The sequence below is a fragment of the Pan paniscus genome, chromosome 7 (assembly GCF_029289425.2).
Source record: "Pan paniscus chromosome 7, NHGRI_mPanPan1-v2.0_pri, whole genome shotgun sequence".
NCBI lineage: Eukaryota > Metazoa > Chordata > Mammalia > Primates > Hominidae > Pan > Pan paniscus.
Genome location: NC_073256.2, coordinates 121,729,197 through 121,754,940, shown reverse-complemented (window position 1 = coordinate 121,754,940; position 25,744 = coordinate 121,729,197). Strand labels below are relative to the sequence as shown.

At 40.9% G+C, this 25,744-nt stretch overlaps 1 protein-coding gene across 3 annotated transcripts in view; it reads left to right on the top strand.

The window, feature by feature from the left end:
• DPYS (dihydropyrimidinase) overlaps positions 1-24,049 on the top strand; it is an 88,634-nt gene extending 64,585 nt beyond the window's left edge. For 2 of the 3 annotated variants that reach the window (XM_055116848.2, XM_063606870.1), the window contains exons 8-10: positions 10,487-10,694; positions 22,176-22,306; positions 23,640-24,049. In XM_055116848.2, coding sequence (XP_054972823.2) covers positions 10,487-10,688 — 202 coding nt within the window. In that variant the 3' untranslated portion in view covers positions 10,689-10,694; positions 22,176-22,306; positions 23,640-24,049. The remainder of the gene's footprint in view (positions 1-10,486; positions 10,695-22,175; positions 22,307-23,639) is intronic. The other variant, XR_010113004.1, reaches the window with a different exon arrangement.
• Positions 24,050-25,744: the final 1,695 nt, after the last annotated feature.

Sequence of the window (25,744 nt, the reverse complement as noted above, 5' to 3'; positions counted from 1 at the left end):
AGGCTGCTTCCAAGATGGTGGCAGGCTGCTTCCAAGATGGTGGCAGGCTGCTTCCAAGATGGTGGCAAGCCTCATGTTCTCTGACCTGGGGTTCTTGGCCTCACGGATTCCAAGGAATGGAATCTTGGGCCATGCAGTGAGTGTTGTAGCTCTATTAGAAGCCATGGGTCATGGAAGAGAACCATGGAACCCAGTGACTAGTGTTCAGTTTGATTAGGGTGAACCCGGGCACTCAGCTGTGCAGGAATACCCGATCAGGAGCAGCAATGGGAGCCTTGCTGGATCAGGAGTACAGTGGACACCCTGCCAGATCTGGAGAGATGGAAGTCAGCAGTAGGTCTGTGAGGGTGGCAAACAGCAGTGGTGGATGGCAACAAACACGGACCAGAAGAGAGTGCAGTTGCAAGATTTAATAGAGTGAAAACAGAGCTCCCATACAAAGAGAGGGGAACCAAAGAGGGTAGCCATTGCCGGCTTGAATGCTTGGGTTTATATCCCGATCATTGTCCCTCACGCTGTGCTCTCAGGCGATAGATGATTGGCTATTTCTTTACCTCCTTTTTGCCCAATTAGCATTTTAGTGAGCTCTCTTTACTACCTGATTGGTCGGGTGTGAGCTAAGTTGTAAGCCCCATGTTTAAAGGTGGATGTGATCGCCTTCCCAGCTAGGCTTAGGGATTCTTAGTTGGCCTAGGAAATCCAGCTAGTCCTGTCTCTTAATTCCTTTTTCTTCCTAAAATATGGAGCTAGAACTGAACATACCAATAAGTCCCTGGCCTATTGTGTACTTTCAGGAAGGATGTTGTGTGAGTTTTACCCAGTGTATTTCTATATAGGAAACTGACATCTTTTCCTGCTCAAGTTGTCCTCGTAGTCTGTCAAGCAATGTCAGCTTGCCAAAGACAACACAGCTTCCTGGGAAGGATGACAATAAAATTATAAGACCAAGTCCACACGTCACCCCAGAAAGTTATTTCTAACTCTCACCAGTATTCAGGCTAATAGCCTAGCTTTCCAAAAGCTAATAATCATACCTTACCTATAAGTACTTATCTGTTTAATATTCATAAGACATACATCCTAGTATCATGCTAGCTTGGCTGATTCACATTCAGTTCCTGTTCCTTAAAGACACTAAATTATTTTTAGTTTCCCACTTTCTAAAAACTACCGTATAGAACAAGGAATATTTATGCTAAGTGGAAATCCAGAAATTTGCTAATAACTTATTTGCAGATAAACAAATACATATATAAAATACCTCTGTTTGCTTAGTACTGTGTGAGGCATAGGAGGTGAAGGACATGGTACCTACATACAAGGTCAGCTTGCTCATGTCTAAATCCAATTTATCTCACCATGATCTACATCACCATCCATGACCTATATTACATACCTCCAAGGACAAAATAGCAGAGTGAACTTTATTCCTTTAAGTCAATGCTTGGGGAGCATTTTTATAAACCTGCATTAAGTATTTTGTCATCTACTGAGCACCGGTAGAGTTCCAAGTTATTGTCCAATTTAGATTTAATAACGTGGCTGAAGCAATTCCCATTTTCTCTTCTGCAGGAGGCGGGTGTAGAAGTCTCAATAGAGGGTGGAAGATTGATGGGTGCAGTGAGTGGCAACTTTGCTTAATAATGACAATGTACTTGAAGCAGCACCATTTAGCATTTCCAGAGATGTGGCTGCTTTGCTCCCCATTTATATAACTTGTCACATCTAAGAAATTGACAGAAGAGGTAGTTTGAAATAGACAGAACACACACTTAGAAAAAGTCTTCTATGGTGATTACATCAAGAATGACTGGTCAATTTTGGCTTAAGGAATTCTTAATAACATCCTAAATCCTTTACTGCTAAACAGAAAACAGACCAAGAAACATCATGGAGTATGAAACAAGCTGCTTCCTATTTATTTTCTGGTGGATTAAGAATGTTTTCATCAACCGCATGCTTTCCAGGTAGCTTCCCATAAAGCTTTCGAGGGGCAGTATTGTCTAGTGGTTAAGAGCACAACCTCTGAAGTGAAAGGCCCAGGCTTATCTCATACGTCATATTCATATCTCAGCTACATGAACTTACTAGCTGTGTAAACTGGGGTGAGTGTTATTAATCTTTCTGTGCCTCATCATCTTTATCTAGCCCATGGGAATAATAATAATAATAATAATAATAATACCTACCTCATAGGAAGATGTCATGATTATTATTGTTTCACACTGAATACATAAGGCATCACACAACACAATGTAGAGAGATGAGGTATATTTTTAAAGATGCCACTAATAATCCTGACATGATTCTATTAACTTTTTTTGTTTCTCATGGCAACCTGGTAAGAATCTATCTGTTCCAAGGCCAAAGTGCCTGAGTGGGAGAGAATATAACAGAATACCTAAAACAAGTCATTTATCTGGGGTTGGGGAGACCCACATTACTCTAGGAAATTCTCTTCCTCTCCACAATGCTCCTTCTGAATGCATATGGGTGGTGTTGCTATCTCCTGCAGGCTCTGCTTCAGTGATTTTCTCATCTGTAAGAGCACGCGGCTCTTTGACAGAAAGCTATTTGCAAAGGGACAGAATGTTTTTCTGCAGCTGTGATGTGAGTGGTATCAAAGTTATTGGCTAAGTTGGAAAATAGCTTAATGTTTTCAGGGCTTCTGCTTCCATATCTGCTTCTGCCTTGGAGATGTGTATAATTGGGACTCAGTAAGACAACCTTGACACCCCTCTGCAGCGAGATGTGCCTCTTTCATACAGGCTTAAAGTGAGCTTGACAAAGAGTAGCTTTTGCCTTGGGGCAGAGTGACCATGGAGAACATCATTTCTGTGAATCTGCTAATGAGTCAGTGGCCAGGAACTCAGCCTCACTCCCTAGATGGTCAGGCTTCCATCATTCTGTATCCTTCCTGTTGCTGCCAGAGCAGGCCAAAATCCTAGCTGTCCAATCAGTCATTAGAGAGAATGTATTTCTCACAATTGCCACTCTCTTGAGCTGCTTTGCGTTTGGTAAATTTGAAAACTATTTAGTAATGAATCTTGAAGCTCTTTGCTTTTGCCTACAAATGTAGTGATAACATCGCCCCACATCTGCATCTGTTCTGCAGGAAGATTTAGTTGAAAATATCTTCTTGGTTCTTTTTGAGTCACAGGCCTTTTGAACTCTGCCTCAGAAACATCCATGGGCTCTTCATTAAGGGAATTATTCTCCAGAGAACAAGGTGTCTATCAGTCAGGAACTTTGGTTGCAAACCCTGGTAACTAACCTGTGCTCACTTCAGTAAAAACACACTCTGTGGGAAGGCCATGGGGAGCTCACAGATGGAAGGCACAGTCCCTGCTCCAGCTTGGAATGGTTGGAGCCCAGGGTGACCCCAGGCAGCTTGCAGCAGGAATTGGTCTGAGCTCAGGGATGTACCCTCCAACCACTTTTAATTATTTTTGTCACCATGCAAAATATTCTAAATTCCTGGGAAAGAGAATGCAATTGCCCATCTCTTGGTTAGGGAAAAGCAGACAACCATGCCTAAGGGTCTTGTCAGATTATCTCAAAAGCAGGAAAGTAGTTTCTTTCTTTTTTTTTTGAGACGGAGTCTTGCTGTCTCCCAGGCTGGAGTGCAGTGGTGCGATCTCGGCTCACTGCAAGCTCCGCCTCCCAGGTTCACGCCATTCTCCTGCCTCAGCCTCCCAAGTACCTGGGACTACAGGTGCCCGCCACCACACCTGGCTAATTTTTTGTATTTTTAGTAGAGACGGGGTTTCACCATGTTAGCCAGGATGGTCTCAATCTCCTGATCTCGTGATCCACCCACCTCGGCCTCCCAAAGTGCTGGGATTACAGGCGTGAGCAACCGCACGCAGCTGCAGGAAAGTAGTTTCTTAAAGAAAAACTGGGGTGCTGACACCAGAAGATGGGAGAATGGATGTCAAGGGGCCAAACCACAGTTCTTGTTCTCCTGCATGTCTCAGGATGGGATAGTGTGTGGGGCCCACTTAAAAGCTTAAATATGCTGCAAAAGATACATGATGCCTGCTCCAAATATCTCACAGTGTCACGGCACCCTATGACAATAGCGTATTAGTCCATTGGCTGAATATCTTAGAGCCTGGATGTGTGTTTTCTTGTTTTTTTTTGTTTTGTTTTGTTTTGTTTTTTTTGAGATGGAGTCTCACTCTGTTGCCCAGGCTGGAGTTCAGTGGTACCATCTTGGCTCACTGCAACCTCCATCCCCCAGGTTCAACTGATTCTCCTGCTTCAGCCTCCTGAGTAGCTGGGATTACAGCTATGTACCACCATGCCCTGCTAACTTTTGTATTTTTAGTAGAGACAGTGTTTCACCATGTTGGCCAGGCTGGTCTCGAACTCCTGACCTCAAGTGATCTGCCCGCCTCAGCTTCCCAAAGTGCTGGGATTACAGGCGTGAGCCACCATGCCTGGCCTGTTTTCTTGCTTTCTTCCAAGATTATCTCCCAGCCTTCAAAGCATGGCCTGCTCATCAGATGACATGAGGCCCATCAGCTCTGCAGGGGAGGTTATGTGAGTCTGACTTTGGCCTTCACACCTGCACCTCAGCTGCTTCAGGAGAAGCCACTTTGGGCAAGTTACAAGAACCTGGGGGATGTTTCATTACAGTGAAATAAAGGCATAGGGTGAGTTTTGAAAGGATGGGTCTGTTCCCATGTGCTATATGACAATGGCCCTAGATGGGTGTTAAGATACTGTGCTAAACACTCACCTCTCTCCAGGGCCTCTCTTAGGGACAATGCCTGGAGGGCAGTTGGGTTCAGCCTTCACATTCAAGAAAGGCCTCAAATTTTTGTTTTTCAAATTATCACAAAAGCAGATTTTTCTAAAAGTTCCATAGATACATTGCAAGAATTGAAAGAAAAAGCTGTGTCAGGCAGGGTTCTTAGCTGCAATCAAGAGAAATTCACTCTAAATAGTTAAACAAAAAGGGAATGTATCAAAGGATACTGGGTGGCTCATAGACTCTCCAGGAGGGCTAGAGGAGCAAGCTGAGAGGCTGAGCAGCCAGGACTGATGCCCCAGGCATCCCACAGGGCATCGGAGAGCTCTGATCCTGCTCCTAGGCACAGATACTGCAGATCACCTCACTGCAGTGGAGCTCAGATCCTGCTGCTAGAATCTCTGTCACAGCTGGCCCTAAACCCAGGATTGACCCATCTCTACCCTCCACATGGATTCCTGTGGTAGCTGCTTCCTGTGTCACCAACTTGCCAGGCAAAGTCTGGTACTAGGGCATCATTTTGAAGGAGCCCAGGTCACATGCCTGGGCCCTAGCTGCAAAGAAGTCTGGGAAGACATGTTTTTGGCTTCTGCCATGGGGAGAATTCCCCAGAGGAAGTGTGTTCAAAGGAATGACAGATGTCCTTACAAAGATGTGTGACTCTGAACTTGCGTTTGTTCCAATAATAGACCACATCTCCCAAACTGCACAACAAATGCATAGATTTTAAACACTGTTTGGTAGTGATCTGATAAATCACGTGATGATATTGCATTGTATTTTTATGTTTAAAACTGTCTATAATTAAATATTGAAAATGTACCACAATTTTTAAAACTTTCTGATGGCAGGGTTACAAATATAACAGTATTCTCAAAAGTTGGAAGTGGTTTCTGCCTCTCACAAGTTCATTCAATATTAAACTATGTGAACCTTGGGCAAGTTGTGAAACGGCACTATTTCAGCATTATCATCTTGGAAATGGAGTAATAATATTGAGCTGTGTGCTTATTACAGTTGGTAATATTAAAATTGCCAAGTATTTATAGGTATTAGTGAACAAGTACTTCATATAAGCTAAGATGCCACTAAGAATGATAGTTATAACAATTTTACTTATTTATTCATTACTAATCAACCTGTACAGCATGCTAGAAATGTTGGGTACCCAACAGAAATGGGCTGGATGTTTACCTCTCATTTACTTCAGTGTTCTGTTCCCAAAACACAGTCATGTCCCAGAGTACAGTGGAGGCAGGAATTTAAACCAACCTGACTAAACAGGAGGACAATCATGCAGTCTTTTAATTTGATCATCACATAAACGTTTATAAAGCACCTAGCATGTGCTGAAGCTAAACCAACCTAGTCTCTGTCTTAAAGTGTGTACCAAGTAGGAAAAGAGAGCCTTGTCAAGAGATCAATGTGATACCTTCAGATAATGCTAAACGACAGAGGAAAATGTTCAGTTTCACCCCATGTCATCAGGGTCAGCTTCTAGGGACCAGGGTTCTTGGGTGGAGTTTTAGGGCAGGGAGAAGGGCAGAAGTGAGGAGGGCATTTAGGGAAAAGATAACTTCATGTGCAAGGATTCAGAAGTGTGAAAGCTCCTAAGATTGGAGAATTACAGCTTCAGCTGGAAGGAAAAAGTTGGGTGACGAATGACACCCTGTCAGACACCTTCCAATGTGAAAGTGGAAGCACATTCCTTTTGCTGCTGGTGATAGTGCCTCAAATTTACATTTTGTGTTAATTTGACTTCATTTACATAATGACTTAATATAAAGAATCTCTTAGATGTTGTCTAATTGTCCTCTTTCTCTTGCTAACCCCAAGTCTGAGAAAGTCAACGTAATGACCTTTTTTTTTTTTTTTTTGGTATGAGGCAAAGAAATCTGATTTGATATTTTGCTGTGTCAACCTCATTTTAAGATCACAACTTACTTCAAGAAAACAGTATAACAAGAACACTGAAGATACCTAGAATCTGCCATCTTCCTTTTCTTAGCCACAAAAAAAGCTACTTTGTATATTCCCTCTTGTATTTGCCCACATGCATATATATTTTTCTGGTAGACATAATGTACATACTCTCTATCACCGGTTTTTCCATTGATATTACATAATTGTCAGGGTTTTTGCTTCCCAGAGTATTTTTAATTCTAGTCTTTCATAAATGCCTAATATTCTATAGGATAGACTTTGGAAAATAGTTATGCTTCAGTTTTTAAATAGTTTAGGCAACATTGTAATGACAATATTTGTGTATAAAGATATTTCTTCTGTTAGATGTTTTCCCTAAGAGCTTCAGTAACTCTTAAGAATTTCTTTTTTCCTCCCATTCATGTACTTCAAATAAATTTCAGCACAAATTTTTAATTCATTTTACTTTCTTCATATAGCAACCTTACTAATGCATCAGTCCAAAAATCTTCTTTATACAGTATGCTGTAATACAATCCCAAAAGTCCCTCCCATCAATATAACTGTGATGTGTAGGAATGCAGCAGCCCAGGCTATGGAAATATTTGGCAGATTATAATGGCCATAAAAAGTCTTTTCACCCTGAAGGTTTGAAGCCCCTCTCTATTGTTTCCTAACTTTATTTTCTTTGAGTTTGTATCTTTCATCACCATAATTCATCATAACTCATTCTATACTTAGTATTCCTTTAAATAATTTTCTTCATTTTCCTGTTTCAGTGACGTTATTTACCACTTGATTAATACCCCTCCATCCTTCTTAATGTTTGAAATTATTGTGTATTTGTACCCGCCTCCTACTTCTTGGTGATTCTTTGACATTTCTTTATATCAGTAAGTTGGTTCCTAAGGTCACCGAAAGCTCTTTTTTTTTTTTTTTGCTGCAGCATACACTTAAAATATGACCCAGCAATTTCACTCCTGGGTATTTACATTAGAGAAATATTCATGCAAAACAGGTACCTGAATGTTTATAACAGTTCTATTCATATTCATCAAAAAACTATTTAGAAACAACCCAAATGGCCTTCAGTGGGTGAATGTATAGCACTGCGGTATGTCCATACAGTGGAATACTATGCAGCAACAAAAAAGGAGCTATTGATACACAAAACAAATTGGATGAATCTCAAAGGATTGATGTGGAATTACATAAGTCAGTCTTGAAAGATTACATACTCTATGATTCTACTTATATGACAGTCTTGAAAACAGAAAACTATAGTGATGAAGAATAGATCAGTGGTTGCCAGGTGTTAGGGATTGGGGGAGGGCGTGACTACAAAGGGATAGTATGAGTCTAGGGTAGTGGTATCACTGTTCTGTGTCTTAATTGTTGTGATGGTAACACAAATCTATGTATGTGTAAACATTCATAGAAATGTGCACCAGAAGATCATTTTTATTGTAAATTTTAAAAATATAAAAAGATCCAAGTTTCCAACCAGGTGCAGTGACTCATGCCCGTAATCCCAACACTTTGGAAAGCCAAGGTGGGTGGATTGCTTGAGCCTTGGAGTTTGAGACCATCCTGGGTGACATGGCTAAACCCTGTCTCTACCAAAAACAATATAAATATTAGCTGGGTGTGGTGGCACGTGCCTGTAGTGCCAGCTACTTGGGAGGCTGAGGTGGGAGGATCGCTTGAACTGAGGAGGTAGAGATTGCAGTGAGCTATGGTCACACCACTGTACTTCCAGCCTAGGCAACAAGAGCAAAACCCTGTCTCAAAAACTAAAAATTAAAATTAAAAAAATCTTAGTTTCATCAAACTGGTCATATGTCCTTTGGCAAGTGATATAACCTTTCTAAATCTCAATTTATTTTTCCTATAAAATGTGGAAAATACTCTCTACCTTGGAGAGGCATTCTAAAGATGAAATAAGATGTTATAAACGATCTCCCTGACATACTAGATGCTCCTCTTTCTCTTTTCCATGGCAGCTGTTTCTCACTGGGAGCAGACTATTTTTTATTATTATCATCACCATGCTTTTTTACAGCTATTTGGCTCTTAGGTAACAGCCTGGAGCCACTGAGGGTTTCAAGCAGGAAAGTGACATGATCTGATCTTCATTTTTAAAAGACAATTTGAGCAGCTTTGTGGAGAGTGGTAAGGAATGCAGGAGGGTAAGAATTGAAACAAAGAAGCCAGTAAGAAGTGTTGGGGTTGTCCAGGTGAGAGATGACGGTATAGACTCCAGTGGGAGCCATGGAGTGGGGAGAGGAGAAGCGGGGGGTTTATTTTGGGAGGAGGTAGAACAAAGAAGCTTGATGCTGGTTGAGGGGTGAGGAAAGATAGATGGTGATGTCATTTACTGAGATGAGAACTCAAGGGAGGAGCAAACTTGAGTGGGTGGGTTGTGGTCAGCATTACAAGTCAAGAATTCTGTCTGGGCATGTTGGGATTGGAAACCAAGTAAGCAGTTAGACCAAGGAACAGGCCAGTGTTATCTTGCTCATTACTAGGACTGCAGCACACAGCAGCTGGGGCTTCCTCATCAGCCCTTCCAAATAAGGCTGGGGGAACTTTGAGCTGCTCCTCCTTAGACTCACTCAGCCTTGACGGTTTTTAAAAAATTTATCTCTTTAATCCATTCCTGAGAGGGATTGTAGAACCTTCCACCAGAATTTAGAGTATGCTATTATTCTAAGTGAAGTAACTCAGGAATGGAAAACCAAACATTGTATGTTCTCACTCATAAGTGGGAGCAAAGCTATGAGGATGCAAAGGCATAAGAATAGCACCATGGACTTTGGGGACTCAGCGGGAAAGGGTGGGAAGGGGTGAGGGATAAAAGACTACACATTGGGTTCAGTGTACACTGTTCGGGTGATGGGTGCACCAAAATCTCACAAATCACCACTAAAGAACTTACTCACGTAACCAAATACCACCTGTCCTCCAAAAGCCTATGGAAATAAAACATTTTAAAGAAAAAAAGGACTCAGATTATGCTCATATTAGTCACTGCTGCCAGATTTTTTTCTTTTCCATTTAATGAGATTTAAGGAAAGGAGGCATGTAGCATTTTCAAATACCCAGCCTGAAAGTCATCAATCGTATTATGTAGGATTGAAAAGTATTAATAAACTACTGAGAATGATGACAAATGTATGACATAGAATATGCTAAGAGATTATATTCCAACGTATTTGATTATTTCTGTTATCTTCAAATTTCTAGTTTTGCTACAGACAATGAAAGAAATTCCATATATACTTTTCCTTGATAACTACCAAGTCCAATTTGATAACTACCAAATAGCTATTTCCTTTGGGAAGGCAGGAGCGGGCATGGGATTTGGGAAGGGGTATTGAAGAAGCCCCCATTGTATCTATAAAAAGTTAAAATTTCATAGAGCTGGATATAGGGTCAGTGTGTTCATCAGTCATCTGCGTTTAAAAATATTTTATAATTTAAAAATGAAAAAATGTGTTGTTAACATATAAATAAAAATAATTTTAAAATCTGAACATAAAAGACAATGCCCTCCTTCCACTCACTCCACCCTCATTAATCACCTTAAAGAGTGATCTCTTGGGTTTTTCTCTCAGAAAAATGTAATTACTTTGTAATGAAATGTTAATGTTATGTTCTATTCTTAAAGTTACTTGTTACAGTGATGAAGCTATGACTTAATAGAGTTGCTAAGTTTTCTTCTAAGTCATTCTTCTTTTAATATTTTATATTTATCAAGTGAGCTAGTGATGATCCAGAACTTTTTTGTTGTTTTCACAAATATAGGACTATCTCAGCAAAAACTCATCATCAGGCTGTTAACTTCAACATTTTCGAGGGCATGGTTTGCCACGGGGTGCCCCTTGTGACTATTTCAAGAGGCAAAGTGGTATATGAAGCCGGAGTGTTCAGTGTCACAGCAGGAGATGGGAAGTTTATTCCTCGAAAACCATTTGCTGAATATATTTACAAACGAGTAAAGCAGTGAGACCGGGTGAGTGTGCCACAGTGGGATACTGCCACAAGTCGGACTGTCTCCTGCTTCTGGATGTCTGGCTGGTTATTGTTGGTAGTAGTGGTGTTGACACATCACACTTGGTTTAATGTATTCCTGGGGTGTCAGGATTGATATGAGAGATTAGAGATTCCAGTTTTTAGATAAAGGATCATTATTGGATGCACGCATTTCCCCTTGCAGACTGATAGGTCAGTTCGGGATTTCCAGATTGTGGGGTAATCTGGTGGGGGCTTTTGGCAATTGTGTTAGTCAGGGTCCTCCAAGAGGCAGACACCAAGATGGATAAAGGTGTATGAGTTTTATTAGGGGAAACACCTGTGAAAGAAACTAGGAGGTGGCTGGAAAGATTGGGAGAGCCCTCAGATTGCAAGTTAAGTCTGAAACCAGTAAAGAAAAGAAAGAGAGAAAATGGGTAGGAGCATCCTGGAACACCCTACAGTCTAGGGGAGGCTGAAAAAGGCCGTCAGGGAGTCCTTGAGCCAAGTCTCAGATCTCCCAGCTACAGGCCAGGCCCAGTCATTGGCTGAGAGCCACTGTGGGAGGTGTGACCTCTGTGTAAAAGTGTAATGAAGTTCAGAGCTCAGCAGCAGCCCCTTGAAAAAATGTGCTCCCACTAGTTGAAGATCTGCAAGGTCAGTTTTTATGACCACCAGAGCAATGGTGGAGTTTTGGGCTGGAGAAGACCTAAATTCTCTCTTGCCCTCACCACCATTTCCTAGCTGTGCGGCCTTGAGCAAGTTTCTCGATCCTCCTTGGGCTCAATTCCCTCATCTGGAAAATGACAACAACGTTTCCTTCCTAACAAATTGTGACACTCAAATGGGTTTTTTTTTTTAATGAAAGGCATGGCCCAAAGCAGTAGCTCACCACACCTGTAATCCCAGCCCTTTGAGAGGCAGAGGTGGGAGAATCACTTGAGGCCAGGAGTTTGAGAACAGCCTGGACAACAGAGTGAGACCCCAGCTCTACAAAAAATTTAAAAATAAAAAATAATTAGCCAGCCATACCAGTGCACTCCAGCCTGGGCAACAGGTTGGTAGGAGGTCAATAAATGTCACTTTTGTCTCTTTGCTTTCCCCTTTTGATGACCAAATCTCTATCAAAGACCCCTGTTATTATAAAAGGGATATCGGGGCTTTCACACAAGTTTTGTTTAGTTCACACAGAGTTTGAAATAGTTTTAAAATTTTACTACACCAAATACACTAAAATATTTGAGAATTTTAGATTTAAAAAATCTAGATTTCTGGATATGGGGGCCGGGGAGGCAACCCTGTGTCCTCAATCCCACATGGGTCCAATGGGCCAGAGCTAGATGGCAGGCCCCTAGCTAGGAGGTATTTCTGGTTTTCACCCAGAAGGCTTCACACATTACTTGCCTGGCCATGTAGATGGTAGTGTTTGCCACCCTTGGACTAGTTCTAAGGCTTCTCCCTCTTCTTTCCATTTTTCAAATGTACCTCTCCTTTTCCAGAGCTCTCTGGCTGTTTTTTTGATTCAATTCATTTGGATCTTGTAGAGGCTTTGGTTTCTCCTTTAATGTCTTATGAAAAATTTTTACTTGTGGATTCTCAGAGTCCATTATGCAAGATTTATCCATTTTTAAACACTTCCTAAGGCTTTGATTAGGTAAACAAGTTTTCTCACGTGCTTTAAATCCTCAGAAAACTGCAGTTCTTTATATGCTGTATTTATATGCTCAGTCAAAATAGGTGGTTTAAGGTTACAGTTAATATTTCTGGGGAGTTAGTTTATAAATGTTAACATTAATGGGTGACAAGTAGGTGGTAACTATAAGAATCCTAGGATCCTCGGTGTTTCTGAAGATGTATGTGATAAATAACAGCAGCACTAACATTTAGTGAGTGCTTACTGAATGCAAGACACACTGCTAAGGTCTGTGTCACTATAATAACCCTGGGAGGGAGGGAGGTATTTTTTTCACTTAAAATTAGAGAACTGGCCAGGTGTGGTGGTTCACACCTGTAATCCTAGTAGTTTGGGAGGCTGAGGCAAACAGATTGCCTGAGCTCAGTAGTTCAAGACCAGCCTGGGCAACATGGCAAAACCCCATCTCTACTAAAAATACAAAAAATTAGTTGGGCGTGGCAGCGCACCCCTGTAGTCCCAGCTACTTAGGAGGCTGAGGCACGAGAATAGCTTGAACCTGGGAGGTGGAGGTTGCAGTGAGCCAAGATCACACCACTGCACTCCAGCCTGGGCAACAGAGTGAGACTCTGTCTTAAAAAAAAAAAAAAAAAAAAAAGTTAAAGAACTGAAGCTTCAAGAAATTAAGAAATTTGTCCAAGTCACACAAGCAAGTGTATGGCAGGGCCAGGACATAAACCCTGCTTATATGATTCCAAAAACTTTATCCTTAAGTAATAATAGATGCTGTAAATTATAAACATTGAGTTAAATGAAGTAATGAAGGATAAGTTACTCAGCGTTTGTTTTGGAAAGTCTCTCAAGGAAAAAATTAATCTAAGTTGGAGGCACTGATGGCAGCTGGTGCATTCATGAGACTGTAGCAGTAATCTAGGAGATGAACATAGAGGGTGGATTTAGGATATTATAAAGTAGTAAAATCAATAGAACTGGATGATAGATTATGTGACGCCTGAAGTGGATCCAAGGTAGGGCCAATCTTGGCATCAGTTCCAGTTTCTTCCAGCAGGGGCGGTAGACTAACAGGGAACCCTGATAGACCATATTTAAATGCTTGGCTTTGCCTTAGTCTTCTTGTAGAGAAAACGTTTTGAGGCAGCAGAGATCATCAAGTCACTGGTTTCATCAGTTCTCCTTTGCAAATTGTTTTGTGATTTTTTTGGCAGAATTAATGCCAACTGCAATTTTTATGAGTTCACTGTCAATTCTGTGAATTATTTTAGTTTCTTAGTATTTTTTTCTGGTATCAAATTTTTAGGCATTTTAGTGCATCATTGTTTTAAAAATACCAATAAATGATAGTTATCATGTGCTGTTTTGAGCACTATCTGCCAAGCTCTGTACTAAGTGGTTTATATTCATTATTTTACTTAATCCATAAAGCAAGTCAAGTGGTAGGTATTATTGTTCCCATTTTACAGAATAGAAAGCTGAGTCTCCGTAGGATTAAGTAACTTTCCCTAGGTTAAGCATTAAGTAAACCTAAGAGCCAGGATTTGTGATAAGGTCTTTTTGATTCCCACTGTACCACTGGACCTCTGTAGAGACAAAAAATAATAATAATAAAAGGAAGAAAATAGTCATGAAACCCAAATCATGGAGAAATGCCTTATTCAAAAAATGTTGGTGTGGAAAAGATATTAAATAAAATGGATAAAATGAAATGAGGTTTGGGAACTGTCTGGAGATGGTTCCCTATGGCATTAGGCAAAGACAACTTACAGGATAAAAATATCACATGAAGGTTAAGAAAAAGAATCATAAAAACTCTAGATTTTTAAATTCACATGAGGTTATCAAAGTCCTTGCTTTGGTTTTCATTTCAAATATTCAGATTTCTTTGTGAGTGGGGATAAGAGTTTGAGGGCAAGCAGGAATAGCAAATGCTATTTCTTTGCTTATCTGTTGTCCCTACCAAGAAAATTAATCACTTCCTATTCTGGACTCCCAAAGCACAGAGTACAGAGTCACATCAGCATTTGTCAGTCCCTGAACTCAGCTGGTCTCCTGGCTAGAGTTAGTTCCTTCAGAGCAGCATCTTATTCTTTTTTGCCAGTACTTGGTACATAGGTGGCATCTGGTAAATGAATAAACTGCACACAGAAGGAGCAAAAGCTATAGTTTCAGAGATGCGTAGAAGGAAATTTAACTAAATTTACCCAGCAGATTACCCCTGCCTTATTTCAAATAGTGGGATTATCTGTGAGAGCTTGATTTTTATCTATGATTTTATTGCATAATAATAAAATTTGTCAACATCATACCATGCAGCTATTACTGTTACTGGATCTTTTGGGAAATTTCAAAGGAAAGAGAAGATGTTTTTATCTGATTTGACAGCTTTGGAGAATTGTTAATTTATTTATTTTAAAATGTAGACAGCTGATCCTAAGGGAAAATATTGAATCAGAAGATGAGGCATCAAACTTTATTTGATAAATATAACATAATAGAATATATTTCAACTTCAACTTCATATAAAAGTTGTTTAAGGAAAGAAAAGCAAAAGAAAAGAGGGAGGGGAAAAATGTAAGAGCAACTTGGATGTTCAAGAGAATCCTGACTGAGCAAAACTACATATTATTAATTGTTTACAAAAAATATATAGCTCTTTAAGTTAAAATGGGTTATGTTTCTTGAATTTTTGTGTGTTTAGAGTGTTATAAGTTCCAACAAAATGTGAAAGTACAGACATTTGTTAAGTCATCTGTTTTTCTCTTTTTTTTCAGTAATAGGGAACCCCAACCTTTTCTGGAAAATCAGGATCACATTGCATTTTATAGAGAAACAGGAATAGCTTCATGGAGTGATGTATGGTTTCAGAATACTGCTGCCAAAGCTTTTAAACTGGGTTGTATCTTTGCAATGATAAGCATAATTTGCCTTGTAGATAAGATAAAATTGAGTGGATGGCTGCTTTGGTCCTTGAGATGGGTATTCTCCATTTCTGAAATAACCATTTGTCAATGTCTTTCTCAAGGTGGTAGCTCAGAGAAAATAATTTAAGACATATCACTTGCCATATAATCCTAATTTCTTCAGGTTAATCACTACCAATACAAGGTAATACACATGCTGGAGTTGGCTCATTTTGGCTCACAAGAGACATATGTACACATCTATGCCCAACTCTTCATTCAGTGGTGTCAGTTTGGTAGCTTGAAAACAGCCAGAGAAGGAGTATTTACACCACAGAAATAGGCAGGTGCTTTAAGTTAGGGCTTTAAGGATGGTGAGGAAAAAGGAAGGTAGAGATAGTTGTTAATATTTACCAACACATCACTATACACAGGACACTTTCTAAGTACTCTTTTTCATGCTTTATCTAATCAATCAACATTCGTTCAGTAAATATTTATTGATCACCAGTTATGTTCCAAGCACACTTTAATTCTTTCAACAACCCTTGGAGGTAAGTAGTGATATTCCTATTTTATATACTAAGAAATAGAGGCTCAGGGAGCTCACATAGTTACCAAGTGGCAGTGTTGGGACTCAAACCCAGGTTTGTCTACCTCCAAAGCCAATCCCTTTAACTTGTATCACTGCAGTATCCTAACCATAAAGTTTAATCCCTACTCAAACAAATAGCCACCCATTCCTCCATCCTTATGATATCGCTCCCTCAGTCTCCCCTCTGCACAGAGGGTTCACTTCCTCTCGGACTGGCAAATTTACCAGAGGAGCCAGCCCTGAAATGAGACAGCCCAGCTTTGTAGCTCACAGCATTTTGTTTGTTTGTTTGTTTATTTATTTATTTATTGCTTCAAATCTTTCCCTCTCCCACTCCAGCCAGGATATTTTAAGGATTAAATTGAGATATTTGGTAAATTGTAAACATCATCAAAATGCCAATCTTCATTGTTATAGATCACCTCTGTTGCACCTAGGGCTTTCTCATGTACAAGTGATTCACAGAGCCCTGGGTAGCTCAGTTCAATGTGTGCTGAGTGCCCTCTACATTCACCAGGCCAGGCGTGGATTTCATTCTCAGGGAGTCACTGTTCATTTGGTCTGCTTGCTGTTGACCCAGCATCTGCTGTTTGGTATTTGGAAGTTCTGTTGTCTTTATTGATATTTTAGTATCTTAGCCTCCATGAACAGCATTCAATCATTAATACCTTTGGGATTCTTCTCTGTTGATCTTGCTAATTTCAGAAAATCTAGCATCCAGCCAGGCGTGGTGGCTCACACCTGTAATCCCAGCACTTTGGGATGCTGAAGCGGGTGGATCACCTGAGGTCAGGAGTTCAAGACTAGCCTGGCCAACATGGTGAAACCCCCTTTCTACTAAAAATGCAAAAATTAGCCGTGAGTGGTAGTGCATGTCTATAATCCAAGTTTCTTGGGAGGCTAAGGCAGAAGAATCATTTGAACTCAGAAGGCGGAGGTTGCAGTGAGCTGAGATCGTACCACTGTACTCTAGCCTGAGCAGCAGAGTGAGGCTCTGTCTCAAAAAAATAAATAAATAAATAAAAAGAAAAAAAAAAAGAAAATCTAGCATCCCAGCACATTCCATCCTCAGCAGTCAATATGATTAAATTTTCTTTTTCTTTTCTTTTTTTTTTTTTTTAAGAGTCTCACTCAGTTGCCCAGACTAGAGTGCAGTGGGATGATCTTGGCTCACTGCAACCTCCACCTCCTGGGTTCAAGCAATTCTCCTGCCTCAGCCTCCCGAGTAGCTGGGACTACAGGCATAGGCCACCACACCTGGATAATTTTTGTATTTTTAGTAGAGACGGGGTTTCACCATGTTGACCAGGCTGGTCTTGAACTCCTGACCTCAAGTGATCAGCCTCCCTCAGCCTCCCAAAGTGCTTGGATTATAGGTGTGAACCACCATGCCCAGCCCAATATGATTAAATTTACTATCAACTTATGTCTTCCTTTTTCCTTGGTCATGTAACCAAAAGGCATTTCTGCAGTTATGAAAGTGTAATGATAATTGGAATTAATGTTTATTTATAGAACCACAAATTATATAATTTTCATTTCTGTCTCTCTATTAATTTGTCACAATGACAAGTATCATCAAATACTGAGAACTCAAATTCAATTCTCATTTACCAAAGTAAACCACCGATGTCCTGCTAGGTGAGGTGCCACCTATGTCTTTTGTATTACTTATTTTTTGTGCTTCCTGCTATAACAGAATATCTGAGGCTGGTTAATTTATAATGAACAGACATTTATTGGCTGACATTTCAGGATGCTATGAAGTCCAAGAACGAGGCGCTGGCATCTAGAGAGGGCCTTCTTGCTGTGTCATCCCATGGAGGAAGGCATCACATGGCAGAAGGGCAAAGAGAGAAGAAGGGAGAGAGCCAAAGCGGCCAAACTTGTCATTTTATAAGGAATGCACTCCTAAGATAACAGCATTAATCCATTCATAAAGGCAGAGCCGTCATGGCCTAACCATCTCTCAAAAGTCTCACCTCTTAATACTGTTACAATGGCAATTAAATTTTAACATGAGTTTGAGAGGGGACAAACATTCAAACCACAGCAACAGCCTCTCATGTGGTTTTACCCTCAAGCCATTTTATTTGATTGTGATACCATCAAGATGGAAAGAATTGCTGTCAAGGTGTGATCATCTAATCTTGACCAGCATGTACTGGGGGGAAAAAATACCATAATCAAATTAGCCTTCCAACAGTGTGTTCTCAGGACTTGAGTCTCTTGAAGTATTCCTTGAGAAAGTTGTCAGATAATTTTAGATGATGTTACCCTCAGGTGATACAATTGCCCAATATCATAAAAAGTTTCAAGAAGTCCTATAGTCAAGAAATCTCCCTTCATTTAATAAATGTTTATAGATCACCAGGCACTATTCTAGATGCTGAGGATATAGGCATTAATAAGACAGCCAGTCTGATCACAAAAAGCTTATATTCTACTTGTTTCAAACTGTGGTTCATGGTGCTTAAGTTCTGGTTGTGTTTGAGCAATTTTAAACCTCTTTGTGCTGTAGCTAATGAGCACAAAGGAGATAAAGGAGTCTGGAGATCAAGAGACATCAAAGCTGGAGATAAAATTTGGGAGTCATAACATATAGATTTAAAACCGTGAGTCTTAAGGTCACCAAGGAAACTATATTAGAGAAGAAAGGGGGCTTAAGATAGAGCTCTGGGCCCACCAACCTTCAGAGGTGGAGGAGAAGAGCAAGCATCAGTGGAGTCTGAGAAGGCTGACCAGTGATGCAGGAAGACCATCAGGAGAACATGGAGTCCCAGAAGGCGAGAAAAGAAACCTGCTGTCTTTGTTCAATCCAGAGTACTCTGTTTCCTCATCCTGGTTTTTCTATGTGTTTTATGCTGCATAAATGTCCTGTAAGAATTAGGTATGCTTTTAGCCAGGAGAATAGGGATGGAGATTTTATTATCACCATATTCATCTGGGATGCCAGAGAAAGAGGCTCACTTTATTTTGACCCTGACTGCTAGTGTCAACTACATGCATTAAGCAATGGCTCTGCCATATGCTGGGGTCTGTGTCAGGCTGGGCAGTTCATACTTCGGACAGAGGTTTGCCATCGTCATTAGAGAGAAGGAATAAGACAAGGATTGCTAAGAGTTGGAGGTTAACTCTACTTAGAAAACAAATGTGCAGCTGAACTTCTGAATAACAGCAGTGATGGTTTCAGATTCTGCAGAAGGAGTGCCATCACTTTTCCATTTTGTCACAGTGAACATCTAGTGATGTCCTAAAACATGCCCAGAGAACAATGCCAGAAGTGACAGACAGCACAAAGATGAAGAAGGCATGAGTCTGGCCATCATAGAGCTTATGTAACCCAATTCTAAGGACGAGCAAATATTAAAAGGTTAAAAGGGCTGAGAGGCTTGAGACTAGAACTTAAGTTATCTTTGATTTCTGTCAACTTATCTATCAAAGGGAAAGACTGTGGAGTGTGAGACAGCACAGGACTCCTGACAGGAGGCTGCTTGTTTCTGAGGTGGCCGTGCACGCAGGCGTGGCTCCCATCCATGGCCACTCTGAGAGGAAAGCAGACCTGGCCCACCCAGAGCCTCAGAGGCAGGCAAGAGAGAGACAGTGTGCAGGTTAGACCCAGCCAGTCGGGTCAGAAACATGCGATGGTCAGCGTGACCAGGGTGACAAGCCAGACATGGCTGGCTCCATGACTGAACAGCCAGAAAGCAGTTTGTAGACAGCCGGCCACAGAAAAAGTACAGCCCAGGCCAGGCTCAGTGGCTCACGCCTGTAATCCCAGCACTTTGGGAAACTGAGGCAGGTGGATGACTTGAGGTCAGGAGTTCAAGACCAGCCTGGCCAAGGTGGCGAAATCCCATCTCTACTAAAAATACAAAAATTAGCTGGCCATGGTGGTGTGTGCCTGTAATTCCAGCTACTTGGGCGGCTGAGATATGAGAATCGTGTGCACATAGGAGGTGGAGTTTGCAGTGAGCCGACATTGTGCCACTGTGCTCCAGCTTGGGTGATGGAGTGAAACTCTGTCTCGAAAAAAAAAAAAAGTACAGCCTGGAGAACAGATAAATGATGCAGCACAACAAAAGAGCATGACAGAAACTGAGTCAGCCCACGCCAGGCCAAACCACAAAAAGAAGAAAGCAGGCTTAGATGGGAAGCCCCCTTCATAGCTCCCTCCCCCAAAATCCCTTCTACCCATATCTACTGAGTGCTTGTTATGAAGAAAGAGAGCAGCACACCGGCCTTCTGTCTGCTGGGGGAGACTGACGAGTGAACAGATTATTCCAGAAACCTGGGGTAAGCAAGATAGTGGATAGGGGACAGAGGGCCAAAGCTTCCTAGACTGATGATTAGCTGAGCTGAGTGATAAAAGAGAAGTCAGATAATTACACAAAAATGAGAGCGGCAGCCCAGCCCATGAAAAAGCATGGCCCTGACCGGAAGCTACCAGGAAGGATTCTGATGTGCATGGCCTGGGTGGTGCCTGCTCCCAGAGCCTGCAAGCTGGGTTCTGGGGAAGCATCCTCTAGGTGATGGAGCAGGCTGTAGAGCAAGCCCTGTTCTGAGTGAGGAGGACAGGCCCTGTGTGTGATGGCCCCACCTGAGCCACTGGCATGGGCAGTCAGTTCCCAAGACGGAGTCCAGGACAGACAAAAAATGAACAGCTGAAAAGTGCAAGTAGTGTAGGTTCAAGGAAGTGGTGTAGGAAGAGGGAGACGGAATGGGATCTGAGGAGGGCTGCACAGCACACAGTACGTGGCACAAAAGTCTGCTCAGTTAGGTCACATGCTCCAGAGGCACTCACTGCAAAAGAGCCTGAAGATTGAACTGAAATATGCCATCGGCTTTGCTGAGTATGAACGCCAAGAGGAGCAGAGAGAAGTCAAGCCCTCTAGGTGATAGGCAGGAACGAGCTGAAAGAAGGACATAAATCTTGGTTTGCTCAGACGGGCCTGGATTATACTTATGTTAATTATGTTTAGTGCCCTTTTCATGCTAAGAAGTGTCCTACTTTGGATGATAAATTGTACAGTCACCCTAGGTTTAAGTGATATTCATGCAGTCTGGCTTGGAAAGTCAAGTCAGGAGAAGAAAAAAAAAAAAAAAAAAACAGGGACCAAGGACCTGAAAGGGAGGATGTGGCCAGAGAGTGGGGTATTACTGAGTTTAAGGTTTCAGATGTGGTGGTCCAAGGTGGTAGAAATGGGAGGCTGGCCCTTCATTTCCTGGTGTCTGTGTTCCTCAAGATGACAACAGGGCTCAAAGACTGAGTAGACAGTGAGCCAAAATGGAAGTCCAGCAAAGCATTTAGACAGATACAGAAAGTGAGCAGAGGCTTGGCCTGGTGAGGGAAGGGCAGGAGTCCCCCGATTTCCTGAGCACTCAGTGCACACCCGATGCAGTGCTTCAAGTTCTGTGGCTGCAGGAGCTGTGGGCCTTGTTCTGTGTTGGATCCTCGGTGTTTGGTGTACTCTCTGGGGCTGTGTGAGCTCAGTAAATATCTGCTGAATGAATGAAGAAAATGCTTTGGCTCTGGAAATTCTCCACTATCTGAGAGATAGGTTTATTTCCCCCATTTCATGGATGAGGAAGTAGGCCTGGAGGCATTAATTAACTTGTCAGTTTCCTACACGTAGTAAATGGCAAATGGAGAATTCTAACTTAGATCTGTCTCACTTCAAAGGTCACACTGTTGATCACTACAATGTATTAGTTTGGGTGGTCAAAATGAGACCCACAATAATTTGTTATTTGTGTGTGTGTGTGTGTGTGTGTGTGTGTATGTGTGTGTGTGTGTGATTTCAAAACTCTGCTCAAGCACTGACAGCTCTTGCTGAATCCAGCAGAGGGTTCTGCTGCATAGTCAGTCACCAACGAGGTGAGATTCTGTGGAAGATCCATAATGCACAGAGACAGGAAAGTGGAAAGCGTACCCAATTGCTAGAATCTAAAGCAACTGCTCTGAGAGTGTTAGGAGAGGTACAAAGAAGCACTGCAAACTCAGGTGAGTAGGACTGAAACTAGAAGAAAAGGTCGGATGTTGGAAGGGACAGCAGGAGACAGTTGTGGGACTCAGAAGGGCGTGAGGATATGGCAGAGGCCCCAGTGAGTGTCCCTGGGCCTCTGTCTGATGCAGATTAATACCCACAAAAAGTGGGACAATCCAGATTCTCAAGGTTGCCAGGAATTTCCGTGAAAGGCCAAGGGGATGGGGAGGCACGTGATAAATTTACAAGATTCTTTTTTTAAAGCTCTCGCAATTCATAAAGGGAGCTACACTTAACTTTGAACTCAAGAAAATAAACCACAAGAGAGAAATGAAATGTTCTCTTTCAGACTTGCACACCTACCCCTGTGGAGCGTGCACCCTATAAGGGAGAAGTCGCCACACTGAAATCCAGAGTGACAAAAGAAGATGCCACAGCAGGGACCAGGAAACAGGCCCACCCTTGAAGTGTGTGCTGTCGGTAAGGGACTGTAGGCAAGAAAAGTCTTCCTGCATGACAGCATATGAAATTAGCATCTCTCCTCATAAGGGTTGAAGAGACCAAGGTCAGAGGCTTCACAGTGACTCAAGGACAATTGAGCCAAGGGAAGATTGATCAAAGCAGAACATTTAGATAAGCCTTCCAGATTGTAGAAGGCCTTGGGCTTGCTAGAGAGTCATTCTTTAAGATGTTAGGAAACATTCAATACAGCCTTGGAGAATCAACTATGAGCAAGTCGCACTAAGGAGGCTGATAACATACAGAGGGAACTACTTAAGACAGGGAGTATAATTTCATGGTCAAAATTTACAAATGAATTAGGACCTTATCTGGAGAAATGAATCTTCATTTTGTAAATACAACGGTGTTCTAAAATTTAGAATAAATGAAAAATGAATAAAATGTTGCTTTAGGGGATATAATCCTTCAGAAAAATTCTTTGATAGTATCTGATTATTTCACAGTTAGTTTTGGGAATAATATTACAGATACAGTCATTTTTGCAAAAGTATTTGAGCACTTCATCAGTTTTCTCTGTCTTTTGACATGCAGATCTTTCTTTTCTGAAGTGCCTCGTATCATCATCCTTGTCAATTTTCTTTCTTCAGTTGTCTTCTGGTCCTGCTCTCTCAGATCCTCATTTGACAACAGCTTTGCTGTAATTTTAGCATCTCCCTAATATCACTTCCACTGACTTCATGAAATCTACATGTTTTGCCAGTTTTGCAATTTTGCTGGGCTCTTAATTTTTTTTTTAACGGTGATATCTTTTCAGACAGTTCAACACGTGGCCATCTGCACAAGACTTAACCCCAGAGGTTGACCTAATGGACCTGGTTAGACATTTGTGTTAATGAGAGGCACAGTTTGACAACGGTTTGGTTTTCTACATATTCAGGCACTGCACCTTTTCACATTTGGACAACCTCTTATTCCCTGCATAAATCCTGTTCCTGCAGGGATTTGGATAATGAGGGCTTGAATGGCAAAGCCCTCTGTGCTACATGCCATGTTCTTTCATTATTGAATGTTGTGTCTTTAACAGGACTATCTAGCCCAAAGTCTCAACATTTTTGTCATTTTCAGACTACCAGAATTATTCTTCTAATCTAGGATGATTTTGTTAAAAATTCAGGGAAAGATTAGCAAGAGAAAGAAATGTGATTCAATGCTATAACATGCTATTAATGACATTTATAGGAGCAGGATTAGTGTTTACTTTGATTATAGCATTTCTTGGGGGTTAGGTTTGAATTCTGCATCTCTTTGTGAGGGAGAATGTTACAGTGAGTTCCTTTCATTCTCTTCAAAGGTAAAATCAGAGGAAAGGAGGCTGCCATTCCCTTCACAGCCAAACATTGTCAACCCATGGAGAAGCAGGCCTTATTCAACTCCCTAGGATCCTTTAGAAAAAAATCACCACTATAGGCTTCTTTGATTTTCTTTCAGAAGCAATTGCTGTCTTTCTCACTGTGTCTTTGTTGCTGCATAAGATTGAAGGTATAAATTTATATTATTGTGATGGAAAGGCTGTGTGGAAATTCATTGATGATACTTTAAAATGTCATCTTTGCTTGTACTAGATTTCTTACTTAGAATTTTTAAAAATTATTTTCTTGTTTAAATAGTTTCTTTTTTAAAAAAAATGGTTACATTAGTTTTAAAATAGTTCTGTGATTTTACTTTTTATTGTAATTAATAAACATTGAGATCTTCATTTTATACCTTATTATTTGATTTATTTGTATCTCCTTCTAACTAGTGGGATTGGGATTCTAGGAGGTTGGTTTTCATTTGAGAGCATGAGTTCCTGGCCATGTCTCTTCAGCAACTTTTGGAAATCTGGTCTTGGAAAACCCACCTAATCAAATTAGATGCTCAAGTTTAAAATAAGTCCAAGGCAAATTATCCAATCACAATGATGAATGCGAGATTTGAGGGAATTAAATGGAATCAGCATGGCTGAAAGAGGCTGCCTTAATACCTTCCTTCCCCTACACTTCCTAGTCTATGGTATGATCCTTCTGTGTGTGCAGAGAAACTAAGCTTCGATTTCTTCTCCTAGGTAACTAGGTCAAGAGGGATTTTTAAAAGATGGAATAAAATCAGGGCGATTATGCTCTCCTTGCAGGTGCATCTGCCCCCAGCATACTCACTTAGGAGTAAATTTGCACATTTAACAAAGGGTAGTAGAAATTCAGTTTACCCAGTTGTGATTTGTTTTGAGCACAAAGAGAAAGGATGGTGAGCTGCATCTGAAGAAAATCCTTCTGGTTCAATCAAACTACAGCTCTTTTTTCTCAGGTTAAGAGATACTTTAAAATATTTATTTCTCTCCTCTGCTTTGGTTGACAATGGAAAGTCTACAATAAGACTACTGAATCCTGTCGAAAGAAATATTTAAATTGCTTTCTTACCCAGAAGTCAATTCCCACTCATCCTTTGGTATTTAGCTGTAATAGCACCCCACTAAGAGTCTTACCCAGATCTGACATGCTCCTCCGTAGGAGGCCCAGCATACACCCATCACCGTGCCTTATCTCGTTGCCTTATAATACCTGTTCTACTTGTCTGTCTCCTCTAGGAAACTGAAAGCTTCTTCAGGACAGGGCCTGTCTGGTTCACTATTATTTCACCAGCATCTAGCAGAGTACCATGCAATTGATGGGTATTCAATGGATATTTATTAATATTCAGATAAGGGAGGAAGTGAAGGCGTTCCTGTTCAGTTCTCAAATTCATAAAGTTAGTGAGAACTCTCAACAAAATAGGGACAAACTTTGTAGAACATTTTAGTGTAAGGCTGCTTTAAATGGAGAGCACAGGTCATTATCTATTTGATAGATCTGTTCGGGAGAATAAAATAGCTATAGGATTCTGCATCAATAAAGACATTTGAAATGAATGTGGAAATCCCTTTGTTGCTTTTATTAGATTTTGTCACAATATTTTTATGGAAAGTTAGGTCTAAATAATAATATAAAGCAACAGAAAAACATGATTCAAGCTATTAATATTTAATACCATAGTTTTCAAGGCTGCCTCACTATACAGTGAAAGATTTGTCACTAAACAATTGCATTTTTAAGGTCTGCAGAAAGAATAGGTGGAATGAGTAACATTCTTTTTCCATATTCCCCTTCCATTGCCTCCCTCCTCCCCTAGGTACTGTGATGGATTGGGAGGGAACCATGTATTCATGGTGGGCCCTAAACTTCGCTCCTCTATTTACTAACGATGAGGCCTTCAGAAATTTTTAAAACTAAAATATGAGGTTATTGAAATATACAAAAAGCATCAAAATTAACATGATCACATCTCTGAACCTATCACCCAGTGTGGAAAATAAAACTTTACCAATACAGTTGAAGTCCCCTGTGTTTCTCTCCCTCTGATTGGCCCCTTCCTTCCCCAAGG